The 20550-nt window shown below is 45.8% G+C and overlaps 1 protein-coding gene across 1 annotated transcript in view; it reads right to left on the bottom strand.

Moving 5' to 3' along the window:
- The window catches only part of LOC138503106 (angiopoietin-2-like), a 239575-nt gene extending 222104 nt beyond the window's left edge, over positions 1-17471 (bottom strand). The window contains exon 1 of the mRNA XM_069622615.1: positions 16812-17471. Coding sequence (XP_069478716.1) covers positions 16812-17135 — 324 coding nt within the window. The 5' untranslated portion in view covers positions 17136-17471. The remainder of the gene's footprint in view (positions 1-16811) is intronic.
- Positions 17472-20550: the final 3079 nt, after the last annotated feature.

Genomic DNA, 20550 nt, shown 5'->3' with positions numbered 1-20550 from the left:
CGGCATGAAATGTATTGGATAATGTCCCTGTGCACGGTTGGTGACTTGCAACTATTGGGATTTTCCATGTGCTTCCATACAAAACAAATTGCAAACTGTATGATTCTACCTAATTTTACAAAGAAAGTGCTGTAAAATGCATAAGTGTAACCCAATGTTTCAAACATTTTCTTGGGAGTGAGAAACCCCCTCAAATAACCCTTGTTTGGTTTGGGCACCCTCACTGTGCTCTGCCGATCCTGCATAATTGACACAAACATTTAAGCCTCTTCAGTTCAGAATTTCACCAGGCTCCACTGTACATCATCCATCTGTCATTGCCTATGATGTGTGTTTTTATGCGCACACAGGGGCCGGGAGCTCCTTAATGCTGGCGTCAGGCACCACATGCCGTCATGCCATCCTGTATATGTTTATGCCTATAATACAAAGGTTAGTCTGGCATAAAACCTTTCTTCAGTAGAGAAATCTAACTTTGCTCTAGTTGATTTGCAGTTGTAGCAATAAACCATATTTGGGTTCCTCCATACAAACTCAAGGGGAGATTTCTCGAGTCCCCTGTTTGCGAAGGTACTAACACGGGCCCAGTGCGTAACATCAAAAGGGGGCCTCACCAAATGTTTTGCCCCTGGCCTCACCACATCTTGTGACAGCCCTGCACTGTGCACAAGTAGTGCATTCCCACAGCACAGGCGCGGCACGCCTGAGCACTGCCTGTGCAAGCGCACCCGTAGAGACCCTGCAATTCTACCAGAAGCGGGTACGCCACATAACCCATGATATATTTGGGTACGTTGTGCGTCAGCCCATGCCTGCGAAAACGGGCTTTCTATGGGGTCTGGCCTGAGGTTGCGTCCTGGCTCAAGGGGTGCGGTCACGCAGGGGCGCTGCACCTAAAGGGCGCCGCCAGCTCACACATGACATTTTACATTGTGTGAGTCCGCGGCGCTCTTTAGATGACACTGTCACGCACTAATAGAAAGTCATTGACTGACACGTTACATGACACTTTACATGTAAAGTGTCTGTCATAACTTTCTATTAGTGAGTGCCAGTGGCGCACGCGGCACCAGCCCTATTTTACATTGACTGGTTACCTGTGCATTTGTATCTCCTAGCTTCATGTTTACGGCTTTTCGAAGTTTGAGTGTGTAGATCGTTTTCATTGATTTTGCTACTGGCCCATCGCATGCGGCTCCACTCTGGACACAAGTCCCGCAAGCGCTCGACGCAAACCATCAAGAGACGCTTCCATAGTACCCAGGCACTAAGAACATGCGTGCTTCTAGACAGCTGTGCAGATATCTCTCATCTGAGGTCTTTGCGCACCAGACAAACCCAGCCCCCCCCCCCTTTCACATCTGCCAGAGTGCCAAGAAAGCAGGCAAATGGCAGCAGAATGCAGTAAATAAAATCGAACATAATACAGCATTACATCACACAAAAGGCCCCCATGTATTTTAAGGGTATTAGCATAATTGACCTAAAAACATTTGACCTAAAACATTTGATCGAATTTATTTGACCTTTATATGCGTCAAATATATTTAACTATATATATGGAGTGGGTAAGGGTAAGGGTCTTGGGAGAATAGATCAGTGACAACGTGCTTGCCTTGGGAGCAAGACGTCATCAAGGAACCCACAGATTTGAAACCCAGTCCTCGATTAGAAACCTCTGGGTATTAAGTGCGTTATAAATAACCTATCATGTCATATCATATAGATTAGATTGAGGGGAAGTGGGGAAACGGTTGTGGGCGGTCTGCCCCTGCATTTTAGGCAGAAGAAAAAGGTCAAATAAATTTGATCAAATGTGATTAGGTCAAATGTTTTAGGTCAAGTAGACCCAAACCATTTTAATTGCTAAATACCACTTACATTGCCCCCTCACTCTCCCGAAAGGTATGAAAAAGTTCTCACACACACACACACACTACCAACTCACAAAGGACAGTATGTGTTGGAAACCACGTGACATCTGTCCCACAAGCGGAAAGGACATGCTTAGCCTGGAAGGGCGTCACGGTTCCTATCCGCCACTGCATGCTATGTTTCTGTGTTTCTTGACCAGTCAAATCCTACAAAGAGTACCAACACTCTTAGCTGTCCTCTTTTTGCTGCCCATTGATGTACCCACCGCTTGGCTTGCCAACAAGAGCCCAAGAACGAGAACTAGGTGGGCAAAGAATGTAAACTTCCATAAGAGAAAAACACTGTCAGCACCGCAGGCCCAAGTACGTCCTGAGCCTCATTAACTCCTCCACAGGTGGCCTTAGAAGGCATTTCTTTGAAGCACTTATCTGTGATGATCAATCTATCTTGGTTCATCGGACCTGTGGATGCTTCTGAACCACCCCCCATGTCCCCCACAGGGACTGACTGGTGACCCTTCCCTCAATTTATTGTTGTTTATGTAGTTAGTATTGGTTAATTGATGACTCGGGATTATCCGCTACATTAAGGTTTTATTGACAATTGGCAGTTTTATGTATTATACAGCACTCGGTGCTTCTGTTTTACCCTTCCATTACTGCTTGCACAATGTTCCTGTTTACGAAATGCCAATAAACACATTTTTTAAAAAACATGACCAGTCCACGATTGGCAATCAATGCCAATCTTGTGGTCTTGGAAGAGATTCATCGATGACGTGATGGGTGCAGTTGAGAGAATGGTGAGAAGCTCTGCCCTTTAAACCGTTGCCCTGCTTTTGTGGACAACTCCCGTCCTCAGATGAGGGTGACGGAGTTCCCGGAAGGCGCAATGGGCTAGCAGATGCCAGGGTGGTTTTTCTTGGGCGGGAGAGTAGCTGGCACGTGATATTTGAAAGCGAGCCAAGATGGACTCTGTTGAGAAATCCAAGCATGAGTGAAAGGCAACAGTGAATGTTTCAAGAGTCGTAAATAAATCCCTGAGAAAGAAATTAAACACAAAAATAAATTAAGATAAAAAATAAAGCAAGTCTAATACTTTGGAACATAAAATGAAGAGCTTTTTAGTCCAAAACATTGGATAGGTTTTGTTGACTATCTTTTATTAATGGAACGTTTTCTGCCTCCGAGGAGTTTGATCTTCCCTGGTATTTATCGCAAAAGCTGCTACTAGTTTAGCTGTGATGACTAGTATGTTTGTGGTGGAATTTCACAATCTGTAAGAAGAAGGGCAGGAAGCTGTCAATATTCCATACACTACCATGGGGAAATGGGAGTGATGCACTGGAAAGGACAAGGGAAGGAGAGAAAGGAAGTTTGGGTCCAAAGTTGAGAGGGGACAGCTCATTTTAATCTGCATGACCCTGTATTTTTACTAATGATTCAGAATTGAATCGATAACCATTTTGAATAGTTCACGTATCCCCCACCATGCTTCACTGAGGATGAGCCGCGGGTGGGATGGCTGATTCCATGTGGGCGTGTATGTTTGTTATTTATAAAGTGCAAACCTAGCGGGAGGCAACACATAGGGGACACGCCAAGTGGCTTACAGGCAGGGTGCGGGAGTTGAAAGGTTGCTGGGATGAGAGGAGGAGCAACGATGCGCCTAGATGCCTCTGGGTTAGGTGCGCTTTACAAATTGCAAAATAAATAAATAAATGAAGGGGTGATCTGAAGAGGGAGAAAAAGGTTTGCGTTGAGGAAAATTATAAGATTCGAAAAGCCAACAGCAAAGGTAGGCAGTTAGTCACATCTTAAGCGTACCTCTAAAGGCCAGGAAGCATTGGCTCAGCCACATCTCGGGGTCACTTCTAATAGGGTGGAAGAGAGTCTGTCTCATGTTGCGGTTGCCTTTGAAACCCCGGCGAGGCACAGACATGAGTTTAACTGTGTCCCATCCGTACATGCCATTCAGAGGCACCACATACCTATCACAAAATGGAAATGTCCCGTCCTATCAACAGACAGGTTGACCTCTTGCTTGACCTGCTATGATCACACTGATCAAACAGTAGGGTATGATGGACTCTCGGAGAGCTTGGCTCTTACAAAGTGCGGATAGGCAAGCAATCCCAAAATATCAAGTGTGGCGCATGTAGGAGCTTGACCGCTGATGGGGGACCTGTCCTCGACATGCAGGGCTGAAGTGACACAGCATTCTGGACTCACCACCATCATCTAAACATCTCGACACTAGAGGAGAAAGGATCACTCTATGACGGCAGTCAAATATCTCAACGTCTCAACACTGGAAGGGAAAGGATTGCTCAACGCCAGCAGGCCAACATCTCAACACTGGAAGGGAAAGGATTGCTCTAGGCCGGCAGTCCAACATCTCAACTACTCAACACTGGAAGGGAAATGATCACCCTTGGCCGGCGGGCCAACATTTCAACATCTCAACACTGGAAGGGAAAGCATCGCCCTTGGCCGACGGTCCAACATTTGAACACTGGAATGGAAAGGGTCACTCTAGGCCAGCTTGCCAACATCTCAACACTGGAAGGGAAAGAGGGAAAAGATTGCCCTTGGCCGGCAGTCCAATATCTCAACACTGGAAGGGAAAGGATTGCTCAACGCCAGCAGGCCAACATCTAAACACTGGAAGGGAAAGGATTGCTCTAGGCCGGCAGTCTAACATCTCAACTACTCAACACTGGTACGGAAATGATCACCCTTGGCCGGCGGTCCAACATTTCAACATCTCAACACTGGAAGGGAAAGCATCGCCCTTGGCCGATGGTCCAACATTTGAACACTGGAATGGAAAGGGTCACTCTAGGCCAGCTTGCCAACATCTCAACACTGGAAGCGAAAGAGGGAAAAGATTGTCCTTGGCCAGCAGTCCAACATCTCAACACTGGAAGGGAAAGGATTGCTCTAGGCTGGCAGTCCAACATCCCAACACTGGAAGGGAAAGGATTGCTCTAGGCTGGCAGTCCAACATCTCAACATTTCAACACTGGAAGGGAAAGTAATACTCTAGGCCGGCAGTCCAACATCTCAACATTTCAACACTGGAAGGGAAAGGACCGCTCTAGGCCAGCATGCCAACATCTCAACACTGGAAGGGAAAGAGAGAAAAGATTGCCCTTGGCCGGCAGTTCAACATCTCAAAACTGGAAGGGAAAGGATTGCTCTATGCCGGCAGTCCAACATCTCAACATTTCAACACTGGAAGGGAAAGAGTTGCTCTAGGCCGGCAGTGCACTGCACAACTGTCAAAATATGGATGTAAACCACCCTAGTATGGCCTTGATACTCAAAAAGTATCAATCCAAATGGCCAAACACAGCACAGGGTGACAACAAGGTACCGCTCTCTGTGTGGTGCAAGCACTTTAGTAACACATGTACAGTATTATTAAACAGTGATGTGAGATGTGTCCTATTTGCAAATGTGGTCCGCAATACGACATGTTGGTGGTCTTGTGGTGTCGTGCAGCAGAGATGTGACCTAACAGTTCAGTCCCTTTTGGGATGGCACTAAGCCTGATTTCCATTGGACTTTTTCCTTGTGTAATAACAGGCTAGAAAGTGATGCCGGGAGGGTTTCTCAAGAGCAATGCCAGTGCTTATGGTTAATTCAAAGCCTTCCAACCATCCCAGTTCTGTTTAGCACATGTCTCTCTCCCTAGGTGTAACGGATATGCCCAGACGTAGGTCTCAAAGTTGCTTGGCCGAGACACCTAATATGCACCCCACTGATGACAAAAAGAGGCTGCAACATGTCTGGGGTTGCTTGTGGTCTCGTGCAGGAGGGATGTGACCTAGTAGTTTGGGCCAGACTTCCCTTTTAATGTGAGATCAAGCCCGTGCCGATGGACTTTCTCCTCTAATAGCATGGCAGGCTAGAAAGAGGTGGTAGGAAGATCTGCCCAGAGCGTTGTCAGTGGTTATGATTAATTCCAAACCTTCCAGCCATCAATGTCCAGTTTTGCATTAGTAAGAGCTGTGGTCACGTCTCACCTGATGAACCCACCTTTCTGCAGGGAATAGTCGAACCTGGAATCTGAAACAACTATAGTGATCCTGGCTGGGACATGCAGCCAGGCACCCACCCACATGGGCCGAGATCTGGGGTCACGACAGGTCTTCATGTGAGAGCTGTTTCTTGATAAATGGACCTCAGTGTTTACACACATGCAAAAACGTGTTAAACGTGTGATAAAATAACATGCAAAACGTCCTCCCATACAAAAATAAATGTAGCATTTTCCTAGCCCGTATTCCCAGTTTGGGCCACGGATATGCACCCCCCCACACCCCCCACGGCTCTTAATCAAGCAATGGCGGCCCAGAATTATGGCATAACGAGGAACTGCAGGGAGACAACCCTGACAAAGAAGCAGTCTCCTTTAGCTTAAAAATGTTCTAATATATAGGCAGAGCCATGCCATACTTTACTATCTATCTATCTATCTATCTATCTATCTATCTATCTATCTATCTATCTATCTATCTCCATCCATCCATCTCCCCCCTTATTCTCTCTCTCTCTCCCTCCCTCTCTCTTTCTCTCTCTCTCTATCTCTATCTATCTATCTATCTATCTATCTATCTATCTATGTATGGAATTCTTATATAGCGCCAAGCGCCCATGGGCCTCGGGGCGCTCAGCTAAGGCACACATCTCTCAAAGATGACCAGCAATCAGAGACTCAATGCATGAAAGTCACAGGGGGGATATCTTCCATTTTCTTCTTGGAGTGCACCCCAGCTCTGTCCTCATCTTGCTGGTCCAATACAACAAAATATATCAACACGTAGCAAGTAAATCTTAACTGAATTCATTCCCGGATGGAATTAAAAGGTTACAGTAGATGAAACCTTTACCGAGGTACTGTCTGTGGGTTATTAGCTGAGCTTAAACACAGAACTCACTGCAGTGCGTCTGAGCGCGAAGGAGTGGATCAGGCGGTGAGGGGCTTTTATCAGTAGTGAGGGATGCGTAGGTGTAACATGAAGTCCCCCCACAGACCTACACCCAGGATCCTCACTGATCTATGCGCCATAGTGAGTGGGCCACTGCAAGGCGGTTAATGGACCCCCAGGGCAGTACCTACTATTCAGGACAGGTGGGATGACTTTAATTTATCGAGGGGCATCCCTTGAGGAGCAACCTATCATACAGGTGATGTCACGAGAAGTGACATGATCGACAGTGACATCACAGGAAATGAAACCATAGGAAAATGGATGTGGACATAACACTGGTGTGTTGGGGAGGGAACAAGCCTGATTTGCATATGGTCTTTCCCCTTCTGTAATGGCTTGTCAGGTGAAGAACGATGGTCTGGAGGGTTGCCCAGAGCAATGGCGGAGGTTTGGATTAATTCCAAACCTTCCAGCCATCACCTCTTTTGTTTTGCTATTGTCACCTCGAGTGGTACGGGTATGCCCAGACGTGGGTCCCGTGCCTGCTGGGCCTAGAGACCCAAGCTAGTCCTCACTGATGAAGCCCAATGAGTCCGAAACATGTCTGGGGATGAATGTGGTCTCGTCTAGAAGGGATGTGATCAAGCAGTTTGGGCTGGATTGCCATTTTTGGGGTGGGAACAAGCCTGCTTTTAATATGGTCTTTCCCTTTCTGTAATGGCTTGGCAGGCGAATAACAGTGTCCTGGAGGGTTGCCCAGAGCAATGCAATTCCAAACCATCCAGACACCACCTCTTTTGTTTTGTGGGCATAACACTAGCTAGCCCCCATTGGTTTAATGACCCTCTGCTATCTACTAATACTAAAAAGTGGTGCGTGGAAGGTTTCAGATTAATCACGACCTCTGCCATTGCTCTGGGCAATCTTCCATACCAGAAAAATTCCAGCCTGTCTGTGCCAATACAGAAGAGGACAAGCCGTTTGCAAACCAGTCTTGCTTTTCCCATCAGTGTAATGGAATAGTTATATATACTGTGCCAGGGGACCAGTCCAGTTTGGCCTTGCGGGGTTCTAGACTGGAATGAATTACATAATGTGGTATAGAACTGTGCCTAAAGCAATGCTAGTGGTTATGATTGATTCAATGCCTTCCATCATCTTGTTTTAACTGAATTGCTTTCATTGGTGGCTGGTCCAAGATTTGCATGTTGTCCCCTTCTGTAATGGTGTAGATGAGACACACATGATGGAATGGAAGGCTGCCATGAGCAATGGCAATGGCTAGGATGGAATCTAAAGCCTCACATACACCACTTTTTAATTGGATTTGAGTTCCCCTGCGAACTAAGAACTCCCAGAAAAAGATCATTTTAATATAGTTTGCAGGGCACCTCAGTTGGTTGATGCACATGCTGGAGAGATATGTATGCAGGCCAGAGGTCACCAGATTTTACACAGGTTCAAAAACACACTTGGGGACTTAGGGTGGGTAACTAACCTGTAGATGTATCCTAAAGTGTTCACATAAAAGACATACAGGTCTTGCGTTTTATTTATATTCATTTGGTATTGTCGGTGAGTACAGCCTATGTTGCCCTCCAACCATACTAACTATGCCCTCCTGTAATGACTAGACCCTAGGTTGTGGTGGTGTGCCGTTTATCTAGGGTTAGAGGACAGAAAAAGAGGCTTATTCTAACCAACTTTGGCAATTAGCAAACTGCCGAACAGCCGAGTTAAAAAACATGTTTGAAGGTGCTTTGTACTGTGCCTCAACAAAGTGATGGAGGTTCTACAGGAGAGGTATAATTGTTTGTAATAATCCTGTTTAGTGACCTCAATACAGATGTATTAAAAATTGGGACTAAAAACAAGGCACAACAAAATTCAAGAGTTTTGTACAACGTGTGTTGCACACTTGTGTTCCTATAGTGTGGTCTCCTTAAAGTAGTGTGGTCTCCTTAAAGCTGGGACAACCGCAGGAACCACAAAACTGGGCCTACCGGTTTCAGAGGTCTAGGAGGATGTTACTTTCTTCAGGGCCCCTGGACCTTAATGGGAACCGAAAAAACAAGCTGGTTTGGAATTGGTCACTGCATCTGTGTAGGGAGGAAACGCGGTAGGGGGAAGAGGGGTTGAGAGACAACATTCTTGTTACTTTCCCCTATATAAAAATGCATGTATGATGTGTTCAACAGTTTAGTGGTTCCTGTGGTTGTCCCAGCTTTAAGGAGACCACGCTATAGGAACACAAGTTCTAATCTCTCCTTTTCTTTCCTTGCCTCATATCGTCTTTGTTCTTCCCGACGCTTGCATTCTTGATCCCTCACTTCTGTGTATGCTCTTTCTTCTTCCTTCTCTTTCTTTTCCTGCTCTTCTCTCTCCTCTCTTTCTTGAACCCCATCAATGCCCTTATCGTCTAGCTTAAGCAATATTTGTCCTCCATTCATTCTGTGCTATTGTTATTCCCTTAGTTTTAGCTTTTATTTCTTTCTGCTTCCCTGCTTCTTCCTCTATCTGCATTTGTCTGTATTGTCCGTCCTTTCTCTCATCACACTGTTTACTTTCATTGCGTGCTGATATATCTTTGCGTTCTCTGCTCTTACCCCGCTGCTGATTCTAATTCCTTTAAGGGGTCAAATCCCTTCTCCTCTGTATCTGCACTCTTCTCTTCGGGCGGGGAAAGACGAGCCGAAAGTGTTTTATCCTCCCCTTTATGCTGATTGAGAATCCACTCCCAATAGGCTGGATCTTCTTTCTCCGTCTGACACATTTTCCAAAGCTCTAAAAGGGCCAGCCTTTTCTGCAACTTTTTTCCCTTATATGTGACATGCAGATGTGTCCTGATGTGCCCTAATACATCTTTTGTGGCCACATCATGAGTGTCTCATTGGTCGTGCCTCAAACTCATTCCGAATGATATTTCCTTATTTTCGCTGTATATCTCGGCAATGTCCTACATAAATATAAAAGAGTTCTATCCCCAATGATGACAGATCAGTCTTGATCGTCAAAACTGAAACCGTTGTTTTATTTGATTCTTTATTTTATTAACTGTACCATGCCGGTCAATTGGCCCAGGCACCATCAACCACTGTTTACAATCCCAATCAGGATTTATTTTTAACTGCTCACTTTTTTATTTTAAAATCTATGCAATGCTATTCTTTTTCCTCCTTCGTTTATACTTTCCATCAAATTTTATTCTATCGTTCTTTTATTATTAGAATTTTAAGAGTCTCTTCTTTATTTAAATATTACTTTCCTTTGATTTTTCCCTTCCTGATTGACGTCAATCTCGTGGTCCAAAATTTCACCAATCTCTTTAATGTTGTACTATTGTTTTATATTCATTAGTCTAGACACAACAAAAGATTTATATTAATAGTTTAATATCCCTACACATGTGCACTTTTTAAATGTTACCGCATATGCCTCCTTCCTTTACTACCTTAGTAAATGTATCCCTTCTCTGTTTCACCCCATTTTGGAGTTTGTTACGCACTGCACTGCGGGCCTTGGCTCAGGAATCCTTAACACCCTTTATTTTAGTGCGTACCCTTCTGTCCCTTAACCAGGAATCGAGGTATCTATTTCTATTCATAATCTCCCAAAAAAATCGTTACTTTTTACACTTATTATTCACAACACAATCCATCCCCCTAGTTTTGCCACTTTCGTTCTACTTACATCCGTGACTCAGCTTGAGTCCTCCGGCATCGACTCTCCCTCAACCGATCAGTTCGCCTTCTATCCACGGGGCACCTGAGGGGACCGGACCGAAATTTCGTCAAAGGGGACCTGTCAATCAAATTTTCTTGCATGTGACTCTGTGCGCCGATCTCCACAGGAAGCTCTGTGGTCTTCTGGCTAATGGCAGGAGTAGCCAAGCATCCAGGGACTGGACTTGGCCTAGGTGGACTAGACCGCAACCATCAGCACTGCTACCAAATGTGCTCTACCACCTTGAAGCATCTATTTGTGCTATTACAGTAATGATCTCAAACCAAATTATCATACAGACTCAAAGAATATGGCAAAGCACTACTTTATTGTCAATTTAATAAGGTAGGGAGATCTCACAGACATCGGACTGATGCATGCACAGGTTTATAGTTATTGTTTCGACATTCATAGTGTCGAAATACAACAGTTTCGACTCGTAAGCATGGGAAAAAAAATTCGAATGCATGTTTTTTTTGTTTTCTTTTGGGGGGTGTCCCCCAAAACCCATTTTTTGGGGGGAAAACTACTAATTTTACTATACGCAACTAAAAAATACATTTACATTAAAAAAAATGCATTTGAATTTTTTTTTCGATGCTTTTGTTTCGAAACTATTGTATTTCGAAAATATTTTTCTTAAACTTGGACGGGACACTGCATGCACTCTCGCATTGCAAATTGATTGCATGGAGGTCTTATACCCCAATATGCGTCATCTTTGACATCATTCTATGTGGCAAAATACAAAACCTATCAAGGAAAGGGATTGGTTAAGGGAGCATATCTACTTATAGAACATATAAGGATTAGTACATCATTGGCTACCCCTTATCTGTAGGGCACGCCTCTAAATATGGATAGTACTGATTAAAGCGGACAAAACAACAGTGGATTGGTCTATGTGACATTGTATGTTAGGTTGTCCCCAACCCAAATGATTGGTTGGCATACTATCCCAACCTTGGACTTTTGGCTGTTTAACAGCATGTACGTGAAACGAAACCTAGGTGTTTGAATCCCACCAGACTACTCAACGTCTTCCCAATTAGTCTCATCGGTAGGCCATAAGTCAAAGACTTCCATTTGTAGTTGACCTTGTTGCCTATTCCCTGTAGTGGAACATTTAAGGGAATGGGAGCCTACCACTATCGTAGCTTAAGGCTCTAATGAATAGCCTTTGTTTTCCACATCTGAGTCACGTGTGAAGAGAACACAAATTTGTCCATTTCAACTTTCTATTTACTGCTATTTGATTCAATTATTCAGGGTGCTGTTGCTCATCGTGGCCTCTAGAGACTTGCCCACTCTTTCTCACATGAACTTTGCATACTTTTCATTGACCAGCAGTTTAGCTCTCACAGATGTTTTCTTCTTCCTTCATCTATGAAGAATGGCCCGCATTTAGAGCCTATCCATGTACTCCCTTTCTGCTCTCTGCTTATCCCTCGAAATAGTATCCTTAACTCGAGGCCAACTTTGACTCATCGTCGGCTCTGCACACAGAGCTGTTTTTCTGCGTTTCCTGATTCTACAGCCTCGGCCTGTCTCTGAAGTAGCTTGGTTAAATTCAACGTGATCCAGCATCCATTTTTGCATTATGGCCGTCCTAGCCACGTTATATATACCTTTGTATAATATACAAAGCTTCTCTATGCCTTTTCTAGCTTGTGCTACTGCATATTTACAGTTATTGGTCAGTGAGTTACTTCATCTTCTTTAGATCAGTGATTACTTTAGCTTCAGGTACTTGCTTCTCTTACATTGTTACTCTTAAGTATTGCCATATCGTTTCAGCATAGGTTTATATATCTTCATGACATCACTCTGCCCTCGTCAGATTTCACTTAACGTTCCATGACGCCCCTATGTGCGTGCTGACATCCTTCCATGTAGCATCCTTCCACACGTTCAGTGCGAGGGTACATTCTGCATGGCTGTCTGAGTGCATAGCGTCTCTCATACACTCAATGCGGTATGGGAACAATGCAGGGGGCCCCCTTATGGCTCTTTTCTGATTGTTCCAATATGAGGGTGGTGAGGGGGTGGGAATGGGAAACATAGCATCTACCCTACAAAACAAAAGACTAACCTGTTGAAAGATCGCACAATTACACACATTTTATCAGAAAGTATGACAAAACAAAGTGCTCAAGTCGTCCTCTGTAGGAATAGAGAGGTTTTTCAAACACTGACTTTTTAGCTCCCCTCATTATGTGGTGTTGCATTTCTAGTTTCATGGTGCCCTCTATATACACATGCCTACAAGCACTAGGATGCAGTGTGACGGCAGCCTAAAAGCCAGGACTGGCTGAGCGTCTCACATTTGACATGGATCCATTTTGGGATGTCATGAAACTATCTTGCCTGGTATACATGTGTGATAACATCACTTGTCAGGCAATCTCTTTGCAATCTGAAATACAGCATTTGGCTACTTTCTACTTCAGTAACAATCAAGCCTGAAACACTTTTCACATTGACCGTTGCGTGTTATTTATCTATCCATATATGTTTGGTATGGCGCCACTCAGCCGTAGGCTTCAGAGCTCTGACAAGACCGACAGGAACATAAAACATACATGGGATCTAAGCTGTTAGGACGGCAGCCTTCCTAATCTTTACCTTTAACGAAAAGGAAGGTCTTCAGTCCTTTCTTGAAAAGAGATAAGGATGGTATAGGTTAGTGCATTCCACACCAATGGAGCCCAGACCTCAAAGCTAGTAACTCCAAGCTTTTTGAGATGGAAGCGTGGACAGACCAAGAGTGCATCCTTATTAGACCGCAAGTTTCGTCTTATGGGTGTCTTTTGAATGCGTGAGTAGACATGAAAAGGGGCATCACCCGACAAGCACTTGTAAACAAGGGGGTTTGCCTTATGCTGTGCTCTTTGCTCCAAAAGGAGCCAGTGTAGCTTCCGATGATCCTCCGACACATGCGCTCATTTCCCGAGCTCACATACCGCACGAACCTCTCAATTCTGTACCGTTTGCAGTTTCTTAATGTTAGCCTTTGAAGTGCCAACCAGCAAACTAGTAGTCATGCTTCGCAGATGCCGCTACTCCACTGTCCTGCTCAGATGGATGAGGTTGTATCTACCACAGCAATGTATTCATACATGAGCATGATGAGCTCACATGTGCAACATGCTTGTTTGATATTATATGAGAGTCTAGGTAGACTCCCAACGTGTTAACATGCTTGGCAACAGGAATAATATTACCAGCAATCAGGAAATGACTGTATTGAGGATCCATTTTTTGTAGCCGTGCACCAGTCCCAATGTTCAGCAACTCAGTCTTCTCGTTGTTAAGAACTAAAGAGTTTTGCCCAATCCATGACCAATTCCTGTCCTTCACCCCGAAGTCCATGGCTAAGTAGCGTGCCACGAATTCCTGTCATTCACCCCGAAGAAAAAACAAAGAGGTGATAGCTGGAAGGTTTAGACTGAATCTTAACCACTGGTATTGCTCTGGGCAAACTTCCAGACCATCGTTCTTCGCCTGCCAAGCCATTACAGAAGGAGAAAAAGACCATATGCAAATCAGGCTTGGTCCCACCTCAAAGGGGGCAGTCCATCCCGAGCTGCTAGGTCACATCCCTTCTGTACGAGACCACAAGCATCCCCAAACATGTTTCGGCCTTGTTGAGCCTCATCAGTGAGGAGTAGCTTGGGTCTCTAGGCCCAGCAGGCACGGGACCCACGGCTGGGCATACCCGTCCCTCTCGGGGTGACAAAGCAAAAACAAAGAGGTGATGGCTGGAAGGTTTAGACTGAATCTTAGCCACTGGCATTGCTCTTCACCCCGAAGTCCATGGCTAACTAGCGTGCCACCAATTCCTGTCGTTGGCGTCGAAGTCTATGGCTAAGTAACATGCCACCAATTCCTGTCATTCGCGCCAATTGGTTTCCAATGCAGTAGCCATGAACTCATCTAGTTGCAGCATATTTCGTGATAAATCAATTTTTTTTCAAGAAGCAGTTCAAGATTACAATAATCACAGGTCGAAAAAAAAGGCAACTCACCTTTCTAAAAGTGGTTACAGCAGAATCAGAGCATGAAAAAATGCTCCCAACGCGTTCGGACACGAGCCATCACAAACCATGCTTGCGCGTCGGCACTCCCTGCACTCACGCGTGCGCCTGCCCTCCGGGTCCTAAATACCCTATGAATGCTGGGTAATGTAGTCTAGTGTGCCTTGCGCGCAGCGCGGATGCGAGGCATCACGAAAGCAAGTCACGGTAAAAACAAACAGTAAAAGAATTAGAACGTTAAATGTAGGCCCCACACAGCTAATCAGTGCAAGATAAGTTCCCCAAACTAATTTAGGGATGGATATGAAGGAAAGAACACAGATAACAATTTAGGTTCTAAAAATGATTATTAAAAAGTGCAGATTACTGAAACGTTGCACCGGTGCAAGTGCAAAGTTTGCACGGTATTAGCACTAGGGCAAACTTTGCCCTGGAGCAAAAATGTAGTGAAAATGCATCTTTTTTGCACTAGGGCAATTTTTGCCCTGGTGCTTTTAATAAATATGCCCAACTGCACTTGTCAGGGTGCAATGGTGTTTTAATGTGGCACAGTGTTTTTAAAAATAGGGCAAACTTTGCACTAGTGCTAATACCGTGCAAACTTTGCACTTGCACCAGTGCAACGTTTCTGTAATCTGGCCCCAGGATGGCAACAGGCAGAATGGCCATGGCGTTTAAATGCCCTCTGTTGACAGGGTGTGGGCGCACAGGCTGGCAGTGCAGAAGCGTAGAGTTGTGTGGAACACTGCAGGGCATAATGTTTCAAGTGTCCACTTTCACTGGAATTAGAGTCACTGCATAGATTCACACACGCGCCTAGAAGCAATTCGGTTCTCATTGTGTGCACTACATAGTGCCACACAGGCCGAACACGAATGCAGCTTCGGAATCTCTGAAAATCTGCCTTTGTGCATGATTTTCTTATGCGAATTGCACAATTTGGCCCTAAATGACCCTATGGAGGATTTGGCGCTATGCAACCACACCAGGCTCAATAATGCACTGTATAGCATACCATCCCTTTACATGAAATAGTATAACATAATACAGCACCACTTAGCAGACTATGGAATGGTATTTCAAAGGGACTACATAAGTTAGCATAGCATACAATACCACAATAACATACCACAATGCAGCATATAGCACTTAAAATAGCACAGTATACTGTAACATAACAGAGCGTAACATCACAGAGGACAGTAATGACATGCTGCAACAGGGGAAAGCATAACATGTGACCATACACCCTGTGTCAACACAACGAAGCACAGTGCAACTTAAGGTATCATAAATTAGGGTTTGGCATAGTGCAACTTAACGTATCATAAATTGGGGTTTGGCACAGTGCAACTTAACGTATCATAAATTAGGGTTTGGCATAGTGCAACTTAACGTATCATAAATTGGGGTTTGGCACAGTGCAACTTAACGTATCATAAATTAGGGTTTAGCATAGTGCAATTTAACGTATCATAAATCGGGCATTGCCACAGTGCAACTTAACATATTATAAATTGGGGGTTGGCACAGTGCAACTTAACGCATCATAAATCGGGCATTGCCACAGTGCAACTTAACATATTATAAATTGGGGGTTGGCACAGTGCAACTTAACGTATCATGAGTTAGGGTTTGGCACATTACAATTTAACGTATCATAAATCGGGAGTTGGCACAGTGCAACTTAACGTATCATAAATTGGGGTTTGGCACAGTGCAATTTAACGTATCCTAATTTAGGGTTTGGCACAGTGCAACTTAACGTTTTATAAATTAGAGTTTGGCACAGTGCAAATTAATCTATCATAAATTTGGGTTTGGCACAGGGCAACTTAACGTTTCATAAATTAGGGTTTGGCACAGTGCAATTTAACGTTTCATAAATTAGAGTTTGGCACAGTGCAACTTAACATATCTTAAATTAAGGTTTAGCACAGTGCAATTTAACATATCATAAATTATGGTTTGCACAGTGCAATTTAACGTATCATAAATTTGGGTTTGGCACAGGGCAATTTAACGTATCATAAATTAGGGTTTGGTTATGCAACGTGAAACTGTATTGTAAGCAAAGTAGACAACCTAACTCAGGGAAACATACTTTGGCAGAATATATCTACTTGGATTTAACCGACTGTAAGCACGGTAAGATATTGCAACGTTCTTAACGTAGGAGAACCTAACGTAGCATAACGCAGAGTAGCGTAGCACCCCCAGTGCAGGCGCAGGCTCACCTTCTGCAGCCACTGCGTGTTATTCTCCATGATGTCCTCCAGCTGCTGGAGCCGCTGGCTCGGCCAGGTGGGCTGGGCGCCCCCTGCAGGCGGCGGCGGGGCGTCCCGCTGCAGCGAGTTGGTGACCTGGAAGTCCGGGGCTGAAAGGCCGGCAGCGGCAGCGGGGGCCCGGCACTCCTCCAGCTCGGGCAGCAGGAAAGTGTAGCTGCAGGGTCCGTGCTGCACCTGGTGCCGAGGCCTCTCGGGGGCGCTCGCACCCCAGCCTGCGGGGACCAGCGACGCGGAGAGCCATCCAATCAGGATCAAGTCCGGCAGGGCCATCATCGTTTCCAATCGCCCAGAGTGAGCTGCAGAAATGAGTTTATCCTGATAGCCAGGGGAGGGAGCCGATGAATGGATAAATTAATGGTCGGGCAGTCCGGTTCAGAGACGTGAGTCGGTGGCTTTACGCAGAATTCAGTAAAGGTGTGTTTAGAATTGCTCCGCAATGTGCGCTCTCCTTTCTACAGGCGCATTCTTGCGCTGCGCTCACTCTAGCGCCGCGCAGTGCCGGTGTACAGCGCCTGCAAGCGGTCCAGCTAAAAGCCCTGCGGCATTCTGCCCGCCTTCCAGTTATAAGCCCTCGACAGCTTCCTCTATCCCCGGCCCACGTGGGTCGGCTGACAGCCGCAGGGGGCCGTGTGCATTGTTAGTTCCCTGGCGAGGGCCGGTCCCTCCCATTAATACCCCCCTCTGCTCTTGGACCGTTTCCCAGTGCTATTTACAGATGCCGACCGTGTTTCGCGGAATCCGTCCAGTCCCTCTCCTTTGCGAAGCGATGACGAGACCTCAGGGCTCGATGGAATGTCTTGTTCCGAGATCTTGGTGGGGGGAGCGGGGTGAGGTGGTTGCCCCCAAACTGACCCTCTGGTTCCTCCTAGGTCAGTTTCACATTTGACGTTTAGTTCGTTAGAGGGCGCCACCAGATCATACCGTCAAACCTGGCCCCCCAACATGTTTCCCCGCTGGCTTTTTTGAAAAAATGTTTCCTTCTCGCCACTCGACTCCATAGAGCAGTGGTCTTCAAACTTTTTTGGCCAGGGCCCCCCTGAGCAAAATTTGGGCAGGTCGGGACCCCCCAGAAATGCCAAATGGACAGTATATATTGCGCGCCGTCACCTGCTCCCATCAAAGTCGCTGGGCTCCCTCATCCCACTCCTACCCAGTCGCTGGTCTCTCCCCACCCCATCACACACCCAGGGCTCTCCCCACTCTGCTCCCATCACTATCCCATGGTTCCCGCCCATTGTGCTCCCACCATAGTCCCTCGGTTCCCCCATCCCGTTCCCAACACAGTCTGAGGGCCAGTGGCGGCTGGTGATTCTTTTTTAAGTGGAGGGGCATTAAGGGGAGGTTCGGGGGGGTTTCCCCCTGTGAATTTTTTTTAAATAATAGGTTAAAATGTTGCATTGTAGAGCATACTTTTAACAAAAAATGGGTAAATAGCCAAACAGTTTGCAATTGTTGCTGGGAGTCCAGGGGGCAGGCATTGATATTTATATTGATATTTTATTTCTATCGCGCTCGTACACAAGTGTTTCAGAGCGTGACAAGGCAAGGGAGGGGAACAGAGGAGAATAAAACAGCGATCTTACTAGGCCCAGTGACATTGAGAATGCTCAAGTGTGAGGGGAAAAGTGCATGGAAGGGGGTAGAAGTGGAAAGTGCGAAGCAGAGGAGAAACAGATAAATACCAATAAATAAATAATAAAGGCAACAAACAGTGGTAGTGCAGCCAGCAATTTGCAAGTGCTAGGTTTAAGGCAGCAGACAGGGTAGGTCTGATAAGTGCAGGAAGAAAGATGGTTCTCCTCAAGTTTTAGAGTGGCAGGGCGCTGTTCCAGAGGGAGACCCCAGCCGAAGACAGAGATCTACCCCCAGCCCGTTTCTTTGATAAACGACTGACCCTGAGGGAGTTGGAGGTAGAGGAGTGAAGAGCTCGAGAGGGGAGGTATTTGCGGAGGAATAGCTGAAGGTATTTTGGACCCAGGCCCCAGAAAGTCTTGTGGACAAGGCAGAGGGTTTTGAATGATAGATGTCTGGTAAAAAGATACCATCCCTGTCCCCTGGGCCCCACTGGTCCTAACACAATGAACATGATTATGTGTGTTTGCAAGGCGCTGCACATTCATACAGCAATCACTCTATCATTCACATGAGCATCCATCACCATACACTCACTCATAACGCATCCATACACATGTTTAAATAAAAACAATGAACATAAACGTACCTTCTGCATTGGCCTGCGTGTGGGTGCTGAAACGGCCTGCTCCAGCTGCTCTGTCCGTATGTGCGAGGAGGCGCAGGCGCTCCCCCTCAGACATACAGACATGTAGTGCCCCAGCCAGCATTTCCAATGAGCTATGCAATGCTGGCGAAGCAAAACGCCCCAGCACTTGCATGGCTCAGTGAGCATGTGCGGCTGGGGAACTAAACTGAACTGTCAAAGGGAAACAGTGTTTCCCTTTGACAGTTCAGCCAGCCCAGGAGCACTCCATTAGCTGGAAAAAGCAGCTGAGGGAGTGCTCACTGTTTCACTGGGCTGGCTCCTTAGCTCCTCCATAATGGGTGAGGGGCCACTGGGTGGGCGCCTCTTGCCATTATGGATGAGCCGCCAGGCTCGGACAGGCCTATAGGGCAAAGCCTGTACCAAAAATGAAAAATGCTAGTTTGGGCCAATCAAAATGGGCCACCATTTTGGCCAATGTGGACCATTTTGATGAGTTACTTAACTATGCAGTTAGTAATGTTGACCATTGTTGCTGAATATATCACAATTTACTTACATTTTAACACAAAGCACCCCTTTGGGTACTATTGAAATAGTGGGCTTCATAACTACTCTGGCGGTAGCTGTGCCGGTAAAACCGGCACGGCTGCCGCTGGAGTTGCAACCGGGTCTGGCACCCGCGAATGGGCAATTACCAGGTCATGCCGAGTTAGGCGGACATGATAATTGCCCTTTTGCGGGTGCCGGTACCGGTAGATCCCCATTCCCATTTGAGCCCCATAGGGCTCAAATGGGAATGGGGAGCTCGGATGCACCGGCACAGTTAATAACGGTGCCGGTGCATCCGACAAGCTGAGGTCAGACCTGGCGGGGGCTGTCAAGCACCCGCGCGCACAACTCTTACTATGGCGGAACGGTAGCAACGGTGCCGGTAGCTTACCGGCACCGTTGTTACTGTACCGCCATAGTAGTAATGAGGCCCAGTCTGTGACTAAAAGAATGAATATCCATTTACAACTGTGGGCCACTTTTTCATTGTTGCCTGACACAGTTTCATGCTTCAGCCCGCCCATGCGGGCCACCCCTGCCCATTTCTTCCAAACTAAAAAAAAAAAAAAAAAAAAAAAAAAAAAATCTTTTTTTTATTTATTATTCATGGTGAGCTCTCAGGGCCCCCCTGGGATGCACCCGCGGACCCCTAGGGGGTCGCGACCCACAGTTTGAATACCACTGCCATAGAGCAAGGTCTCACTTGCCCAGGGTCACACAATTTGTCCACGATGGCACGAGCAATAGAAAGCACTCAACCTACCAGGTCTCCTAGTTTATGCCTGCAAAAGTCCTAAATAAGCAATATAACAGTATGTTGGTGTTTCACAATATATATTATACAATATGTATTTATGTTGAAAAACATTTTTTTGGAAAGAGTTACTAAATGTTATGTTATGCAGTGTTTATACTGCA

This window comes from Ambystoma mexicanum, chromosome 11 (genome assembly GCF_040938575.1).
Source record: "Ambystoma mexicanum isolate Mex_15411 chromosome 11, UKY_AmexF1_1, whole genome shotgun sequence".
NCBI classification, from domain to species: Eukaryota; Metazoa; Chordata; class Amphibia; order Caudata; family Ambystomatidae; genus Ambystoma; species Ambystoma mexicanum.
The sequence above is the reverse complement of the archived record's forward strand: the minus strand, read 5'-3'. Positions and strand labels throughout refer to the sequence as shown.